The 16,878-nt window shown below is 41.1% G+C and overlaps 2 protein-coding genes across 6 annotated transcripts in view; one reads left to right on the top strand and one right to left on the bottom strand.

Moving 5' to 3' along the window:
• The window catches only part of mcamb (melanoma cell adhesion molecule b), a 33,610-nt gene extending 28,662 nt beyond the window's left edge, over positions 1–4,948 (top strand). For 2 of the 5 annotated variants that reach the window (XM_027174001.2, XM_047821011.1), the window contains 4 exons: positions 282–317; positions 1,398–1,524; positions 1,687–1,801; positions 3,118–4,948. In XM_027174001.2, coding sequence (XP_027029802.1) covers positions 282–317; positions 1,398–1,524; positions 1,687–1,801; positions 3,118–3,120 — 281 coding nt within the window. In that variant the 3' untranslated portion in view covers positions 3,121–4,948. Of the gene's footprint in view, positions 1–281; positions 318–1,397; positions 1,525–1,686; positions 1,802–2,060; positions 2,144–3,117 lie in introns of all 5 variants that reach the window. The other 3 variants (XM_027173999.2, XM_027174000.2, XR_007144447.1) reach the window with 2 other exon arrangements.
• The window catches only part of cbl (Cbl proto-oncogene, E3 ubiquitin protein ligase), a 46,656-nt gene continuing 34,394 nt past the window's right edge, over positions 4,617–16,878 (bottom strand). Inside the window, exons 7-16 of the mRNA XM_027173998.2 lie at positions 16,569–16,656; positions 16,354–16,485; positions 16,033–16,254; positions 15,129–15,260; positions 14,646–15,005; positions 13,986–14,080; positions 13,736–13,894; positions 10,889–10,998; positions 10,287–10,481; positions 4,617–8,390 (exon numbers count right to left, since the gene is read on the bottom strand). Coding sequence (XP_027029799.1) covers positions 8,125–8,390; positions 10,287–10,481; positions 10,889–10,998; positions 13,736–13,894; positions 13,986–14,080; positions 14,646–15,005; positions 15,129–15,260; positions 16,033–16,254; positions 16,354–16,485; positions 16,569–16,656 — 1,759 coding nt within the window. The 3' untranslated portion in view covers positions 4,617–8,124. The remainder of the gene's footprint in view (positions 8,391–10,286; positions 10,482–10,888; positions 10,999–13,735; positions 13,895–13,985; positions 14,081–14,645; positions 15,006–15,128; positions 15,261–16,032; positions 16,255–16,353; positions 16,486–16,568; positions 16,657–16,878) is intronic.

Genomic DNA, 16,878 nt, shown 5'->3' with positions numbered 1-16,878 from the left:
GTGTGTTTGCACACAAATCGATATTAGCATAACAGAAGAAAAAAATCAGAGTTGTCAGATGCACTTTACTGACTCCCATCAGCTTCTTGTTCAGCTTGGAAGGAAATTTCAGTGCAAATCAGTGAGCAGCAGGTCTGCATGGGTGAAGATACGATTCTACAGAAAGTCATAAGATTTATTGCTCCTCCTGCTCGTTCAGCATGTTCAACATAAACTGAGTGTGTGGTTGTGGTTGTGCTTGTGATCGAGTAACTCTGTGTCATTAACCCTTGTCTTCTCAGTGGCAGGAACAGCCAACCCGAAAAAAATCAAAAAAGGTTTGTCTCATTTCTCTAACTTTAATAAGCCAACAGGTCAAGCATGCCTTATCACTGTTCACTGCTGTCTGCATGTGCATGCTGCACCAAGAAAACATTTTCAGCCATTCATTAGCTGAAGGAACGGCTTTGGTGTCAGAATCACGCACTTCACCTTTATCCATGTTTTCATTTTCACACTTTCCTTCATTATTTGGTGAGAGACAGAGCTTTCTGAGCATATACACAAAGAATGGATAGGCTTACCATAGACTACAGACAGAATTCACCATCAAATTCAAAATTAAAATGTATTTGTATGGACATTGTCTCAAAGCAAAAGTTTAATATTACACAAAGATTTATATAAAACAAAAATTCAAGATTAGTATAAGACTTATATTTAAATGTGTTTGTATTTATCCCCAAGAACAAGCCTGGGGCGACCATGGTGAGGAAGAACTTCCTTAGAGGGAAGAGGAAGAAACCTTGAGAGGAACCAGACTCAAAAGAGAACCTCATCCTTATTTGAGTGACACTAGAGAGTGTGATTATAAATATACAGTCTGACGTTTGTATATGGATGAGGAGGATGTTGTCCTCAAAGACCGCATGTAGTTAGCATCTCCTCTTAGAATGTCTGAATACTTCATAAAGCAGAGTCCAACTGGAGCTGGTACATCTCTAGATGCCTCAGGATCCTCACATGGTTGGCCTCATCTGCACAATCCTAGGCATCGTATAAGTGTTAAGTTTTAAACTGAGGTTACCAGTAGAAGACCAAACTCTAGTACTTTCTCTGCTCAGAATCCAAGTCAGGTGATGTTCTTGCTCTAACACTATCTATGTACTCAAGCTTGGTACGCAACAGTGCTGTAGAATTCTTCAGTCTGAAGGTGTGGACACGTGTCCTTTAAGAGCAAGGCTCAGATAGGCTTCCAACAATATATGGTTAATATTAATGTTCTTGTTTTAATACATTCTGGTTTAATAGCATCAGCTTGTTGACTCTCAGAGGCTGATCTTTGTTGTGGGACCTCAATGTAAAATGTTGCAGGAAGCTTGTAAATGCTGTCTGCACTTTCTTATTGCTACCACCAGGGGGAAATGGATACATCATTGCAATCATCATCATTTTCATCCTGCTGCTGGCTGTCCTGGGCAGTGTGCTGTACTTCATGTACAAGAAGGGCAAGATCGCATGCGGACGCTCAGGGAAACAAGATCTGTAGGTTTTCTTTGTTTTAAATGAGCTGCTTAATATGTTAGACCTGAAAAATGCATAGAAATACACACTCTGATCCATCATGTTATCCTATACAACCTGTTCCAAATGAGAAATGTAGTATGAAGGTCTGTAGTATGAAGCTCTCACTGTGTGTCTCCTCAGCACTAAGGAAAAGGCCAGTAGCGACGACATCGTTGTGGAGATGAAGAGCAGCAAATCGGAGGAAGCAGTGCTTCTACAAGGAGTCAATGGAGATAGAAAGACTTCCAGAGACCAGGTTGGTAGATCAAAAACATTTAAAAACATGCTAAGAGTTTATTTTTCTCCTCATAAGCACAAAAAGTGTCTATTTAATTCAGACCATGAGAACTTACCTTTTATCAGACTTATTAGCCAAATATAATTACATATTACATGGTTCCTGTCATTCATTTGATCATTATTCAAGCACACGGTTCATGTCAATATACCTTTCAGCCGCTCTTAAAATTAATGAGCGACAAAAAGCTTGTATTAATCTATTTTTAAACCAACAGTGATTTTATTGCCGCAAGTCACCAGTTGCTGTACTGTGAGGTCACAAGCTGGTGTTCCTACTGCTGGTTGCAGTAGTAATAAGGTTTTTCATTGGCTGGAATTTCTTTCATTAAATTTGAACTCTTTTACCAGTTTTCCTGACATACTCGAAGGAAGATTTTGTGTTTGTATATAAATTCAGCAGTTTATTTCTGCATTATGTCACCCAGGAGGAAGAAGAAACAGTGTGTCTACTGTCTTAACCGCCATCGGTAGTCACTGCACCATGTCACGCCGTATTAGCATAACGTTTCTCAGCTGTCACATCGCTGGAGACCCACATCTAGTCACATCTAGTCACAAATGGTAGCCATAGCTTATGTCTCCAGAAGTCACCAGCTCTTACTGTAAACAAATGATCTCCAGCTGCTTGGTCGCTGCAAGTCCCTGTATGTGTAAATGCAGCATTACACTAATTAAACTCAAGCCACAAAAAGAAGAGATTTACCTCTGTCATTTTAAAGCACTGAGGTATCTTCCCCTTCTACGGAAGTTTAACTACAGCAGTGACAGCTTTTAAATCTGTTTGTCATAAATGATGTTAGTGTCCTCTATCCAGCTCAGTGGGTTGTTGCTGTAGAAATTAATACGTATGAGAGCCGTTGCATTAATAAAGCATCCAGAACTACAGCTACGTTTTATTGTTGCTGGACTGGTTGCATTAACTTTACTCTTTTGTTCAATATTTCTATATATTGTATATATCGACACTGGTGTGTAAGGGTCAAATATGTACCTTAAATTATTCTAATTAAAATTAGGCCTTAATAAAACCGTAGTAAAACCATAACAACAGTTAAGCATCTCTATTTCTGATAGTGTAATTCAGACATCATCCAACCAATCACAATCGAGAATAGCGCTGCGGTAACCATCATATGACGCTGTACATTTATAAAACAGTTCTGTACTGTTTGTCCCACAAAATGTTCTAATACTCTCTTTGCCTGCTCACATGATTCGATTACAGTGAATCAATTACAGTGATTACTAATGTTGCTACTTTGGACTCTGCAGTGAGGCGAACGGATAAGCAGAGAAGACGAGCCGCTTGCAGTCTCCATGTTACTACGCTCTCTCAGCTCTTTCAGGAAGAGTCCCTGAACGTTTCCGCTCTACAGGACTACAATGTTCGAATCCTCCCGTGAGCCGCAACACGACCCTGTGTCAGGTCCACCGACTCATTTCTGCCTCTACAAATTTAAACATTTTTCTTTTCCCCTTTTAAACAGGCCTCACTGTCCATTAAGAACAGTCTGCTTTCTAGGTTCTACATCATGTATATATAAAATAATGTACATATGTAGTTATTTATAATCATTTTGACAAAACCTAAGGTGTTTTTGCGACCGAATGAAGTCCTCCTTGTGCTCGACTAAGATTCGGGTGACAGACCTCGGCCGAACGGTCCTCCGTTAAGTGTCCGAGTCTCTGTTTTGTCTGTTTAATTCGCTCTCACTGATGCCTCACTGTAGTCTGTGCACTGAAGCTCAAAGCTGCCTCTCACTGCTGTGCTGATCGACACTGTAAATGCTTCACCTGCTGCCTCCAACAATACATCACTGAGAAAAAAATCTGTTCTATCAATTTTTTTTTTTTAAATCTAGTCTTTATAAAGTATGTACAAGGTTTATGCTCAAAGGAAAACTTTCGCAACGAAATCTGAATATACTATATGCATAATCTGACCTGTTGAGAGGAATACACTGTCCACTTTATTAGGAACATCTGTACACCTGCTCAGTTATATAACCAGCCTATCTGGCAGCAGCATCCATGCCACAGATATAAGCAGAGATTAGACTTTTTTTCCCCTTCATTTTGATTTTGGATATGAGCGTTAACTGAAGCACTTGGCCTGTACCTGCATGATTTTATGTACTGTGCTGCTGCCACATGATTAGTACATTAAATAAGAAAGTGTACAGGTGTTCCTAATAAAGTGGACTGTGTATATGAATTCAGCATTTAATTAATATGCTGATGCTATTATAAAATTTCTTTCTGATGTTCATGAGTTGTTTTCTTTTTATACTGAATTTAAGAATTGTAATTTTGGCCAACAAACAAGGTTGGCCATTTATTTTCATAACTTTTCTTGTTTTTTTCTTTTTCTTTTTTTAAGTTAAAAATTAAGCAAAAGGGCACAACTAGTTTACACTTTATTCTCTGCCAAAGTAAAAGCATAACCAAAAGCACAACATATTACAAATACCGGTTTTGTAAATGTAAGCTAATCAAGCTCATGTGCAAATACTATCCCAAAATCTCATCTCAATTTTTGTTTTTTTGTGTACATCACAAGTTCGATCCGTGCCTTATGACTGAAATGATATTTGACCTTAAACCCCCTCTTTCCCCTTCAAGTGATTAAAAACATTGTCCTTTAAAAACAGTTTCCTTTCTGTTCATTGATCACCGAAACAAAGTCTAGGTGAAAACATCTGGAGGGAAAACTAAAAAGAAAACAAAAAAGGGTAGAATTATAATGCAAAACATAAAGGTCAACTCTAGTATTCTTTCAAAATGGCTTTAATAACATAGAAATTCAAAATCTGTGATGACTTTATTATGAAGGAAGGATCTCTGGGTTGGAGTACATCAACATTAATAAATATTATTAGTCTTTTTTTCTTGACAAAAGGAAACAACACACCAGCGATTAGGAGAGGGAACGTGTCCTATTTCATTTGCACTTGAATGCTTTCCAGTTTTCCAGCTCTGCAAATAATCGAGTTTTAACTGTAGTTCAGTTCTTACTATTACACATTACTATCTCTAAATGTGTATATTTGTTTGCCCAATACTGCATGTATGTGTGTACAAAAATGTCTGTATTTTCCTACAACATATCCAAACTTATTTGGCTTTGACCTGAATAAAATACAACAAAAACTTAAATGAACTTGTGCAACCAATTTATCTTAGCGAGATCAAACCTAATATAAAGGAGTGTTAAACCCTAAAGAGAGAAATGTTTCTGAAGCTCACACACTAGCAGATGTAAAGGATCATGGCACTGAGGAAGACGGCAGTTTGGATCATGTATATGATGATCGCAAAGGTGACCACAAACGAGCTTTGTGCTCTTGCGCGCTCTCTCTCTCATTAATGCACAATAAGGACATGCACAAGTTTAACTGTACGTTTTAACACTGACTCATTCAAAAATAAATAAACAATTGACCAGAAACTTTGTTAGGATGCAAAGATTACTTATACTGCAGCAGGTGGACGTCTGTACCAGTCTCTGTACCAGATGAGTGCCGAAAATTAGAGACTGTGGACAGTATCTTTGTTTCTATTCGTTTTATTTGACAGTATAGTACTGTGCATACGTCCAAATGATACGAGAAGAAGGGGAGGATTAGGGGTAGGAAACTGAAGAAGAAAAAAACAAAACAAAAACAAAAACCCTTGAAACGCTTGTAAAATGGAGAAATCCTGCCCTCACGTGGTCAAAATTGGACTGTACAGTCTACAGCTACTCGTCAGGCATGACATCACCGCAAAAGCACTTGTCCCCTTAAGCAAAAGGTGCAGTGTGAAGAAACAAAACAAAACATCAGATCACTTACACCAGGACACGTTCACTCATTCACAAGGCCTTATTCTGGGCAGCAGAACATCATTTAGGATATTTCTTGACATATGGCACTGCTCACAGTATTATTCACATCAGTAAAAACGGAAAAAATAAAAATAAAATTCTGACATGTATAGGAATGCAAAATGAAATCAGACATAGCCGTTTCCACGTAGTCTATACACAAGTAACTTAATACGCTTCATTTTAAAGTGACAGTATCGGAGCACAAATTGGTATATTGTGAAATCTTGCAACACACAAACACACACGCACGCACAGGCACGCGCACGCAAACACACACACGACAATATAGACAGACAGAAATACAGTAATTAGAATAAAAATAGCTCTGATCTGAAAACAAAGCTTCACTACTTCACATGGTGCAAACGAAAAAATAAAAAAAAATAAAAAAATACTGAACTATGAATCCTCACCTGCTTGCCATGTCAGAAAGAATACCTGCATGATCATGGTACTTTCTGGTGAACAAGGTTGTACCTACAAGCTTCATATTGTGGAAGTACCTGCTATGACAGTGCAATATTTCGAAGGGGGAAATACGGAGTAGAACTAAACGAGCATGTACATATGAACATGAAGATCCTCCAGGGCTTCATAAGATAGCGATTTAGCCATTTCACTGTATACAACCTCGGTGTGTGTCCGAGGGCGTCGAATTTCCGAGCACATCCGAGGAGATCTGAGGAAAGCCATCGTCACTAAGAAACGTGTCAAATTAGTCCAAGACTTTAAAGTAGTCTTTCAGTGCTTCTGCCCTGAATAAGAGAATATGGTTACGACGTTTCATTTCCCGTTCAATACTGATAGAGCCTCTGTGTGGATGTACATTATTCCTGAGAAAATTAGGGAGACTAAAACACGAAATAGCTCCAATAACGCTTCAGGATGTAGGGGTTAAGCCGACAAGTGAACCTCGAAACCGAGAAGAAGACCAAGTAAAAGGTTTTTCCTGCAACGATGGTGTTTGTTCACATTTACTTATTTGCGTACACGCTCCAGTGAGGATGCTGACGGGTGTTTGACGTCTCGGGAACACCGTAAATACGAGAAAAAAAAAAAAAAACGACCAAAAAAAAAAAAAAGTTATCCCACAAAGAGAAAATGAAAATAAAAGAAACGACAGAAGTCAGCCTGGGCCTGGAGCTACACAAGCTGCTCGCGATTTCAAGTATATGCTACATCACCAAATTCAACCGAACAGATACTGTCACTTTAAAACAGGTTAAACACAATATTCACAAATATACATTTAAGGCTTAATTGTTTAGCACTAACAAGAGTAGCAGCAGTAAAGCACTTCTGAATTAATAATAATAATAATAATAATAATAAAAAAAGTCATAATAATAATAATAATAATAATTTCACTTAGATCAGTTTCAGACAAAATCTCACAGAAATCAGAGCGATTTCAGTCCTGATTTAACACAGAAACTGTATAAGCAAACACTTCCTTCGCACAAAGCACTTTGTGTCCAACTCTGCACTTATCCGTTAGAGAACACTCTAGAAAAAGCACACACACTAAAAAAAAAAGCCTGCCGTTCACCATGAGAGTAATGACACACACACACACACGCACACACAACAAAGGTTACGACATAAATACGAGCTTTCGTCTGCACCAGCATTTGAACGTGATTTACAAACTGTCACCATGTCTGATGTAACGGGATGCACACGAGAGGCTGCGATATCCAATTCTGCGTTATAAACATAGATCAGTTACAGTAATGCTACACAGCAGCAGAGGCAATGCAGTGACTGATGAGAGTTAAAGCCATTTTGAACTGGCAGCATCCAGTGATATCACACAACCGCACTACAGACAGAGAGAGAGAGAGAGAGAGAGGGAAATCTGAAAGTGTCTGAACATCACTGGTTTGTGATGTTCGATCGGATTAATAACAGGTCGTAGTGGAGACTGGCACTCATGCCCTGCCACTTTAGAACATGACAAACACACAATCACACACCCACACCTCAAGAAAGTACCAGAACAACACTAAAGGCATTTTTGACACCAGCAAACGTTCAGTTGCAGTTTTCCACATGACAGAACAGCAGTGCTAATGAGTCTCTTCCTTTCCCCTGCCATGAAACACACATGACACCACACACTCTGGACCTGCCCCCAAACCTCTCCATCATTAAATGTGTATATATTAACTATATGGACTCATAAATTAAATTATTATATAAAACACAACTTTTTTTTTGTCCTTGCTTGAGTTTGACTAAAATGGATGTGCAATGCCATGAGGCTGACTTCAAGAACGGTGCTCCTGCTGTCTAACAGCATGCAGGAGCTGGATAAGGCCTGTGCCTCACACATGAATGACATACACTCATGGGAAGACTGCCCTGGAGCATAGAGAGGGAGAGATGGGACTCTGGATCAGGAAAAGCTGCTATGTGAGAATGTGTGCCGTGGTGGGGACAGACACAAACTCGCGTAGGATATTCTTGGCCATCTCAATGTTGTTCTGCGCGATCATCAGAGCTTTCTGGATGTCCTGATGGGAGTAGCCCTGGCTCATGAGTAGTTCGATCTCACTGCTGATCTGCGGGTTGCTGGACGCAGCCGTTGGGGGAACGGGGCTCGGCCTGCGGTCAGAGTTGATGCGTCGCGGAAGGGGTTTCGGAGGCCGCTCGGGAGCCTCGGCGGATTCGAACGCTGAAAGAAAGAAGACATGAATGAATAGAGTGTGAATGGATAACAGAAGGATAAAAACAGACAATCCTCACTCATGCTGAAAACCCTGAGAGGCTGCAGATAATGCAGACAGATTTCATATCTATTTACTGTAACGCAAAATATTAGAACATTAGTTCTAGCTGTAACATGAATGATAGAACAACATTACTGTCTGAGCCATGCTGATAGACAAAAATAAAGCACACCTTCCATTCCAGAATACACCCGTGTTGTGGTCTAAGTAAGGGACTACACACTTCAGACTGTGGTTATACAACACTTTCAACTGTATTGTTATACTGTAACTCCTCTCCAGTATGGAGGAACTACAGTCAGTTGGGTGTTATTTCTTGTGCACATGCACGTGACAATGCATTTTCATAGATGAAGACAGGATCATTATAGTTCTGTTCAGATAAACCATACTCAGTTTTGTTAAAGCAGACCTAAAATACTTGCTTTTTCAGTTCTCTTTTCTGAACATTTTTCCAACTGATGAACTCTCAGACCATCTGCTCTGCTGTTTTCATCACAACCTCTTTAGAGACCCTGGCTATTGAACACGGAATTGTTGATTTGTAACGGCTATTTTACACGCAGCCATAATTTGGCCATATATATAAACAAAATCAGATACTTGCATCAGTGTGATTTTGGGCCCTGAGATGCTGCTTCCTGATTGGCTGATTAGAGAATGACAAGGGTTCATGCAGGTGTTAATAACAAATTGGACAATGAACGTATATACATCAACTGGTCCCTAATTCATGCTACAGCACCACACTGAACAAGATCATGCAGAGAATTCAGGTAATGTTCACATCAAACATCAGCAAGGGGAGAGAAATGTCATCTCGGTGACTGTCCATGGGATAACTGTTGAAGTGAAATGCTTTTCTGCTTGCCACGTTTGTAAAGAGTGGTCATTAGAGTTACTGTAGACTTGACCTATATATCCACACAGCTTGACCTTATATCCACACACTCCCTGGCTGTTTTTATTTTCACACCATTCTGTGTAGACTATAATGAATTATTAAATGATTAAAGTTGTTGAGCTGTTAAATCTGGTACAGTGGGAGAAAAAAAAAAAGAAAAAAAAAAAAAAGAGAGATCAGATTGGTCAGATTTTACCCAGATTAGACCATGGGATAGAGGTAGATAACCATTTTAAATCGGATTAACATTGCTCCGTATCTGGAAGGATGAATTTGCCTTGAATTATGCTCTAGAGTGACCAAGGCTTTAGCAGCAGCTTTATCAGGACACAGACATCTCTTGCCTTTGTCTGAGTGTGACGCTAGTGATTTGCAGGTTACAGCAGATTTCCAAGTGGCATATCCTTAACACACATGGGTGATAAACGGAGTACACATGCACAGAGGCTTCCAACTTTTCGGAGACAAAAGGTGTGCAGAAGTGGGTGGGTTTTTTTTTTTTAAAAACTTGCATAGTAGGCAGGTAGGTAGTCGGGTGCTCGTGTTTACAGCGCTCATCCTTAGCAAAAGATTTCTCTACGCTAGCATCATGGTGGAAATTTATTCAACATATGAGCTGGTAGAAACAAAAATATGTTTTGTGGGTTTAATTGGTCAGAACTCTATCAGAAAGGGGCAGGATTGAGATTAAGGAGGCACATACAGTATATGGATATCAAAATGCGTCAGTCTTCACGTGGTAGTATATAAAAGTTTAACTTTACTGACACAGACAGCGATTGCCCCACAAACTACCTTCGCCCCGCCCACAACAGGACACCTAAAATCCTTTCTCCGTCAACAAATTAAACTGTAGAAATATCAAAACGTAGAATTTCTACAATAAACCTAGCATCAGAGTGACACATGATGTGTGGATCTGTCAGCATGTACTTACAGACTGACGTTCCAGGTTCGCCGTCCATAGACAAGCGGCTAAATGTTGTGGATGAGCTGCTGGCTTCAGACAGTGTGCGTCGACCTAATGGCAGAGGCGGTTTGGGAATGTCATAGCCATTCTCTTCCTCCTCGTCCTCACAATCTGCCTCATGTGGCCCGTTACTGCTCACCGATGGAGGCAACTCCGAGTAGTCTGGACACAGAGGGAAATAAAGTGATACAAACCTACCTCAGTGCACCTACAACACCTTTTAATGGGCAAGATTACTGGAGGATTAGAGATTGTAAATGTAGAGCTACTCATCTAGAGCCATACAACATTTATTCACTTCTTTTATGACCCTAACATCCTAAACTGGGATATGTACAGAAAGATTTACAGAAATATATGCCAAATATGTGATGTATGCACATTTAATTAAATAAACGTATATGATGTGTTTAAAAAACAGCTTATTACAAAATGTTTCAGGTTACTGCTGCCTATAATGGAGTTAATTGCTAGGATGATTGTATATTTAAAAATGCTTATGTGGAGAATTATGTGACACTTCGTTATACTTTATTACTCACACAGGCAGCGTGGACGTGTTTATGTACCTGAATCGGTGGCTTGATAAGGCAGAGTGGCACTGAGAGACTGGGCCTGAATGTTGTACATGGCTTCATACATCTGTGGGCCTTCAGGGTCCAGATCACTGAGCAAAGTCCTAGACATTCAAAAACATGGTCATTAAAAAAAAAATAAGTATACATGCTGTACGTACATGTAGTATACACAACGCTCCATAAATTAAGGGAACACTTAAATCACACATAGGATGTTTATGAACAAAATATTCACGTTGAAAATCTTTACTTTTATACATTGTGTGAGTACAAAATGATGTGACGATGGCTACTGGAAACCAAAATCAACAACCCACTAGATCCAGTTTCCACTGCACCAGCGTACGACCTGACAAGGCCTCTGAGGTTTGCAGTAAGCACACTGTTGCCTAGCACATGGATTTCTGTGCAACCCTCCATGGATATTCATCCCCAGACCATCTCTGATCCACTGCCAGAACAGTCCTGCTGGATGATGTTTCAAACAGCATAACATTCCCCATGGCATCTCCAGACTTTTTCACAACTGTCACGTGCGCAATGTCACATCTGCTCTCATCCGTGAAGATAACAGGGTACCAGAGGCAGACCTGACAGTTCTGGCATTTTCTGGCAAATGCCTAACGAGCTGCACTGTGCTGGGCTGTAAGCACAGTTCCCTCTAAAGGATGCCAGGCCCTCATGCGACCCTCACTGAGTCAGTTTCTGACAGTTTGACACCAGTAGTGATGAAGGTCATTTTACAGGGCTCTGGCAGTGCTTTCTCTTACAGAAAGGAGCAGATAGCAGTCCGGCTGCTGAGTTGCTGCCCATGTACGACCCTGTTCAGCTCTCTTCATGCAGCAACCCGTCTCCCTGTATCTCCTCCATGCTATTGAAACTGTGCTGAGAGACACACTAAACCTCCTTGTGACAGAAAGTATGGATGAGCCACACTGAAGGAGCTGAACTAACTGCCTCATGCTAAAAATAGGTACAAGTGCGAAAACAAAACAAAACTAGACAAATCTCTCAGGAATAAGGATAAGGATAGAGCAATTGTCTGTCGCCACCACCGGAAAAATTTTGCTGTAGCTTATCCAGTGCTCCTGTTGCCACTTTCATTTGCTCCATATCTGGTGCACTGAAGTTTAACTGACTGTGTGATGATTAAGTGTTCCTGTTCCTTTATATTTGGGTGTTTGGATCAGCAATTTCATTTTGATCTGTCAAATAACTGAAGGACACTAAAGTAATATTTCAGTAGTGAAATGAGGTTTATTGGATTTACAGAAAATGCGCAATATGCGTCAAAATCAAATTAGGCAGGTGCATAAATTTGGGCACCCAAACAGAAAAATCACATCAATATTTAGTAGAGCCTCCTTCTGCAGAAATAACAGCCTCTAGACGCTTCCTATAGCCTGTAATGAGTGTATGGATTCTGGATGAATGTATTTTGGACCTTTTGTAAGGAGGAATGGTCCAAAATACATTCATCCAGAATCCAGACACTCATTACAGGCTATAGGAAGCGTCTAGAGGCTTCAAATCCCCCCACAGATGTACAATGATATTCAGGTCTGGGGACTGGGATGGCCATTCCAGAACATTGTACTTGTTTCTTTGCATAAATGCCAGAGTAGATTTTGAGCAGCGTTTTGGGTCGTTGTCTTGTTGAAATATCCAGCCCCGGGGTTACTTCAACTTTGGGACCGATTCCTTAACATTATTCTCAAGAATCTGCTGATATTGAGTGGAATCCATGTGACCCTCAACTTTAACCAGATTCCCACTACCGGCACTGGCCACAGAGCCCCACAGCATGATGGAACCTCCACCAAATTTTACTGTGGGTAGCAAGTGTTTTTCTTGGAATGCTGTGTTCTCTTGCTGCCATGCATAACTCCCCTTGTTATGACCAAATAACTCAATCTTTGTTTCATCACTCCACAGCACCTTATTCCAAAATGAAGCTGGCTCGTCCAAATGTGCGTTTGCATACCTCAAGCGACTCAGTTTGTGGAGTAGTTTGTCCTGTACAGCTTCACCTTGTGCAAAGTGCGCTGAATTGTTGAACGATGCACAGTGACACCATCTGCAGCAAGTTGATGTTGTAGGTCTTGGAGGTGGTCTGTGGGCTGTTTTGACCGTTCTCACCATACTTCGTCTTTGCCTCTCCAATATTTTACGTGGCCTGCCACTTCTGGCCTTAACAAGAACTGTGCCTGTGGTCTTCCATTTCCTCACTATGTTCCTCACAGTGGACACTGGCAGCTTATATCTCTGCGATAACTTTTTGTAGCCTTCCCCTAAACCATAACATTGAACAATCTTTGTTTTCAGGTCATTTGAGAGTTGTTTTGAGGCCTCCATGTTGCCACTCTTCAGAGGAGAGTTAAAGAGAACACCAACATGCAATTGGCCACCTTAAATACCTTTTCTCATGATTGAATGCACCTGTCTATGAAGTTCACAGCTTAATGAGCCACCAAACCAATTCTGTGTTCCAATTATTCAGTGCTAACTAGTTACAGGTATTCAAATCAACAAAATGGCAAAGGTGCCCAAATTTATGCACCTGTCTAATTTGGTTTTGATGCATATTGCACATTTTCTGTTAATCCAATAAACCTCATTTCACTACTGAAATATTAATTTAGTGTCCTTCAGTAATTTGACAGATCAAAATGAAATTGCTGATCCAAACACCCAAATATAATTTATAAATGAAAATCATAGAAATTGTCAGGGGTTCCTAAACAGACAGACACAGACACACAGACACACACACACAGACACACACACACACATATATATATTTTCAGGGGGGTAAATTAACATTTACTGTGACTGTACCTGGAGTTCAGAGTGTTGGGGTGGTGAGGCCTGGGTACTGCCTCCCCTAGTGAAGGAGTCATTGTGGCCAGCACAGGCAGAGAGTTGGGAGACATGTAGTCCGAATCCTCATTATCGTCACAGCCATCTTCTGAATGCTGCTTCACTGCAGGAAGGGGTCTGACAATAAAAGCAAAAGAGTATTTAGACTTGCAAATAAAAAAACAAAAGGGGAGACGCACACGGAGACAAAAATATACACAACACATACCTGGCTGCAAGAGCATAAATGGCATTGGCCGATGCAGACGGCTTGACTTTCGGGTTGTCGTACTCGGATCCACCGGAGGCTGTTGCACCGAAACTCTGCAGCAGAGAGGCATAAACACGTAAGAAACGGCACACGTGAGAAATGAGGATTGAACAAAAATATGTAGTGTCTAAAAAGCAGAGTGGATATTCGGTATTATTTAACAAGTGCACTGTGTATCTATTGTACTGTGTATTCACAGCTTTGAGTACTTAATGATCTGTGTACGTATTGTCTCACCCACTTTTCACACTATGTGCATTGGCACGATGTACAGTCTTGTGCTGCACTATTGTACGCTCATGTGTTGCACCAGCATGAAGGAACATTTCATTTCGATGCATACAAATTATATATAGAGGACGTACAATAAAAATGCACTTGACTTGAACAAAACTGTTAGCTAGAACACCAGTATGCTACCCAGTTCCAGGTTCTGGTTGCATGGAAACTTAACTGACTGGTCAAAAAAGTTCAAATTAAAAAAAAAAAAAAGATTAAAAAAAAAAGAGATGGGAAAAAAATACAATTCTGGCTGGAAGCTGTAGTGTTTGGTTTGAGTGCCCAGACCACTGATCATTCCACCCTTGACAAAAGTATTAAGTGTAGTGCAAAGCATACCAGCTGGTGCTCAACACCGACAGAGTTGCTGTTCCGCTGACCATCAAGCGCAGAAGGCAGGGCAAGCGGAAGGGAGTGGCGGTTAGAGAGCTCTCGAGACCCACGGGTCTCTACTCCTACTCCAGGCATCTGGGAGGGAGCTTTGGGGACTGGGCGCAGATTCCAATCAGCCATGTTTCGGTTGGGAGGGGTAGGGGGAGGTTTATCACGAGGCGGTTCTCCAGGCGTGCACGGCAGTGGCCGTCTCAGGATTCTGCTATCAGCTCCGGCGGAATGGGGCCGCTCTGGAGGTGGAGGAGGGGGCAAGTCTCGCAGAGCTGGAGGCAGAGGCAACGGTTTGTCTTTGTGATGTGCGGAAGCCTGTAATAGGAAGGTATCATTAGGTAGTGATGTCAGAAACTATGAGTAAAAACACCTTCTGGCTTTGTGATGATTACTGGGTTTGATATTAACCATACACAGTACTGTGGTTAATGAGTTTACCTTAGATGTGGCCCCAGGGCTGGAGGCCCCTGGAGGGTTAGGTGGTCTATGTGGGATGAGATCTAGACGTGGAGGTACTGGGGGCAAAGATGTTTGAGGTGGCATGGACAGCGGGGATGGAGGCCTCTCCACCTGTACAACACAAAGAAAATGATTCGTGTATCATCACTTTATAAGTGATACTTTGTGTGACACTAGATAGTGTAGTAAAAAACCTGTTGCAGATGGATTTCTGAGTTTGATCAATGACAGGATATTGTACGGCAACCTAAAGGTTTTTGTGATGTGAGCACTAACAAGAACAGAACACTGAAACGTGATTGTAAGTTGAGTATTAAATACTAAAGGACCTTTACAATGCATCACTGCAGGTACAGTATACCGATTGTCTGTACTGTGAAAACAGTGTTGGAACAATTTTGAAGAAAGAAAATGGAGCTCTTTATGACCAGTGATGGCACACTGCACTCAATCAGTTGCCAGATTGGTGTAAATGGATTATAATCTGTTAATTTTCTGATCACAAACATGATGGCAAAAGTCATGTTTCACATCTTCTTGTGTTTCACGTGTGAAGGCAGAATGCGCTGGCTATGTAAAAAATGTTAAACGGCAGGTGTCACCATTTGGATTATTACACAGTACAAAAGGCTGGAAAATGAATGCTGCATGAAATGAAGTTGCATGCAAAGTTAAACAAATGTATTTTCCATTATTTCTCTCTCCCACCCTCTTCATGCAAAGCAGATGCACTGAACATTAATCTTACTGATAGAACAGATGCAATCAGATCGGTCTTACCAACAGGAGGCCACAGCATCAGAGGTGTGTGAAAGTCAGTTGGGAATACCCTCAGAGATGTTGGCGATGATGTAAAAGTGAAAGGGTTTGAAGAAAGACTTACTTTAGTACAAGCCAGCTTGCTCATCATGAGGTGGGGGTCCTCCAGTCGGTCGTCGTCGTCGTCATCGTAGCTCGGTGAAGGTGCACCCTCTGCTCCGAACATGCCTCTGCATCCCGCATAGGAACCTCCACTGTTGTCCTTGGGGTCAAACGGGTCTACCACAATGGGCTCGGTACCCTTGATTTCACAGCGACAGAAAGGGCATCCCTGGCCCTCAGATTCCTGAGTCACAGAACAAGAGACTCCATGATTACCATTCGATAAAAAGTTAAAATGTGGTGACTGGTACTAACCAGGAGGTTCCACTGCAGTCATTCTTACCTGCCATGCAGTGAGGCAAGAAGTGCACATGAGGTGGCCACAAGGCTCGATCTTCACATCCTTATCGTTCTCTGCGCAGATCTTGCACAGCTGGAAAGTCGAGCCCATTTCACAGTAGAGCTCGTATTGCTCCTGTTGAACAGAAGAGCGTGTTAAAGCTGTGAAACAGTAAGTGAGAGAACCAGCTGTGTGTAGAGAGTAACAGCGAGACTAACCTGTGTGACTTTGATATGGTCTTGAGGCGAGGGTTCACACAGCCCTGTGAGGTCCGGATTCTGAGTACGGCCATCAGGGAACAGGTAACTAAAACACAGATCATTCATTCAGGTGGATCTAGCACAGATTTCTGCGTCTGAACGTACCTCAAAGGACAAAAACTACTTTAAGAAAATAGCTACAAAACAAAACAAAAAAACATCGAGTGAAAAATTCCATTGAGACCAACTAATTGCTCCAGCAAGACATAAGTCACAAAAACTATGGAACATATTAAAGCCTCAGTCTCCTCTGAGACACTGTTTCCTA

This window comes from Tachysurus fulvidraco, chromosome 11 (assembly GCF_022655615.1).
Source record: "Tachysurus fulvidraco isolate hzauxx_2018 chromosome 11, HZAU_PFXX_2.0, whole genome shotgun sequence".
In the NCBI taxonomy this organism is placed as follows: domain Eukaryota; kingdom Metazoa; phylum Chordata; class Actinopteri; order Siluriformes; family Bagridae; genus Tachysurus; species Tachysurus fulvidraco.
Note: the sequence above shows the minus strand (reverse complement) of the source record. Positions and strands in the feature narration are given on the sequence as shown.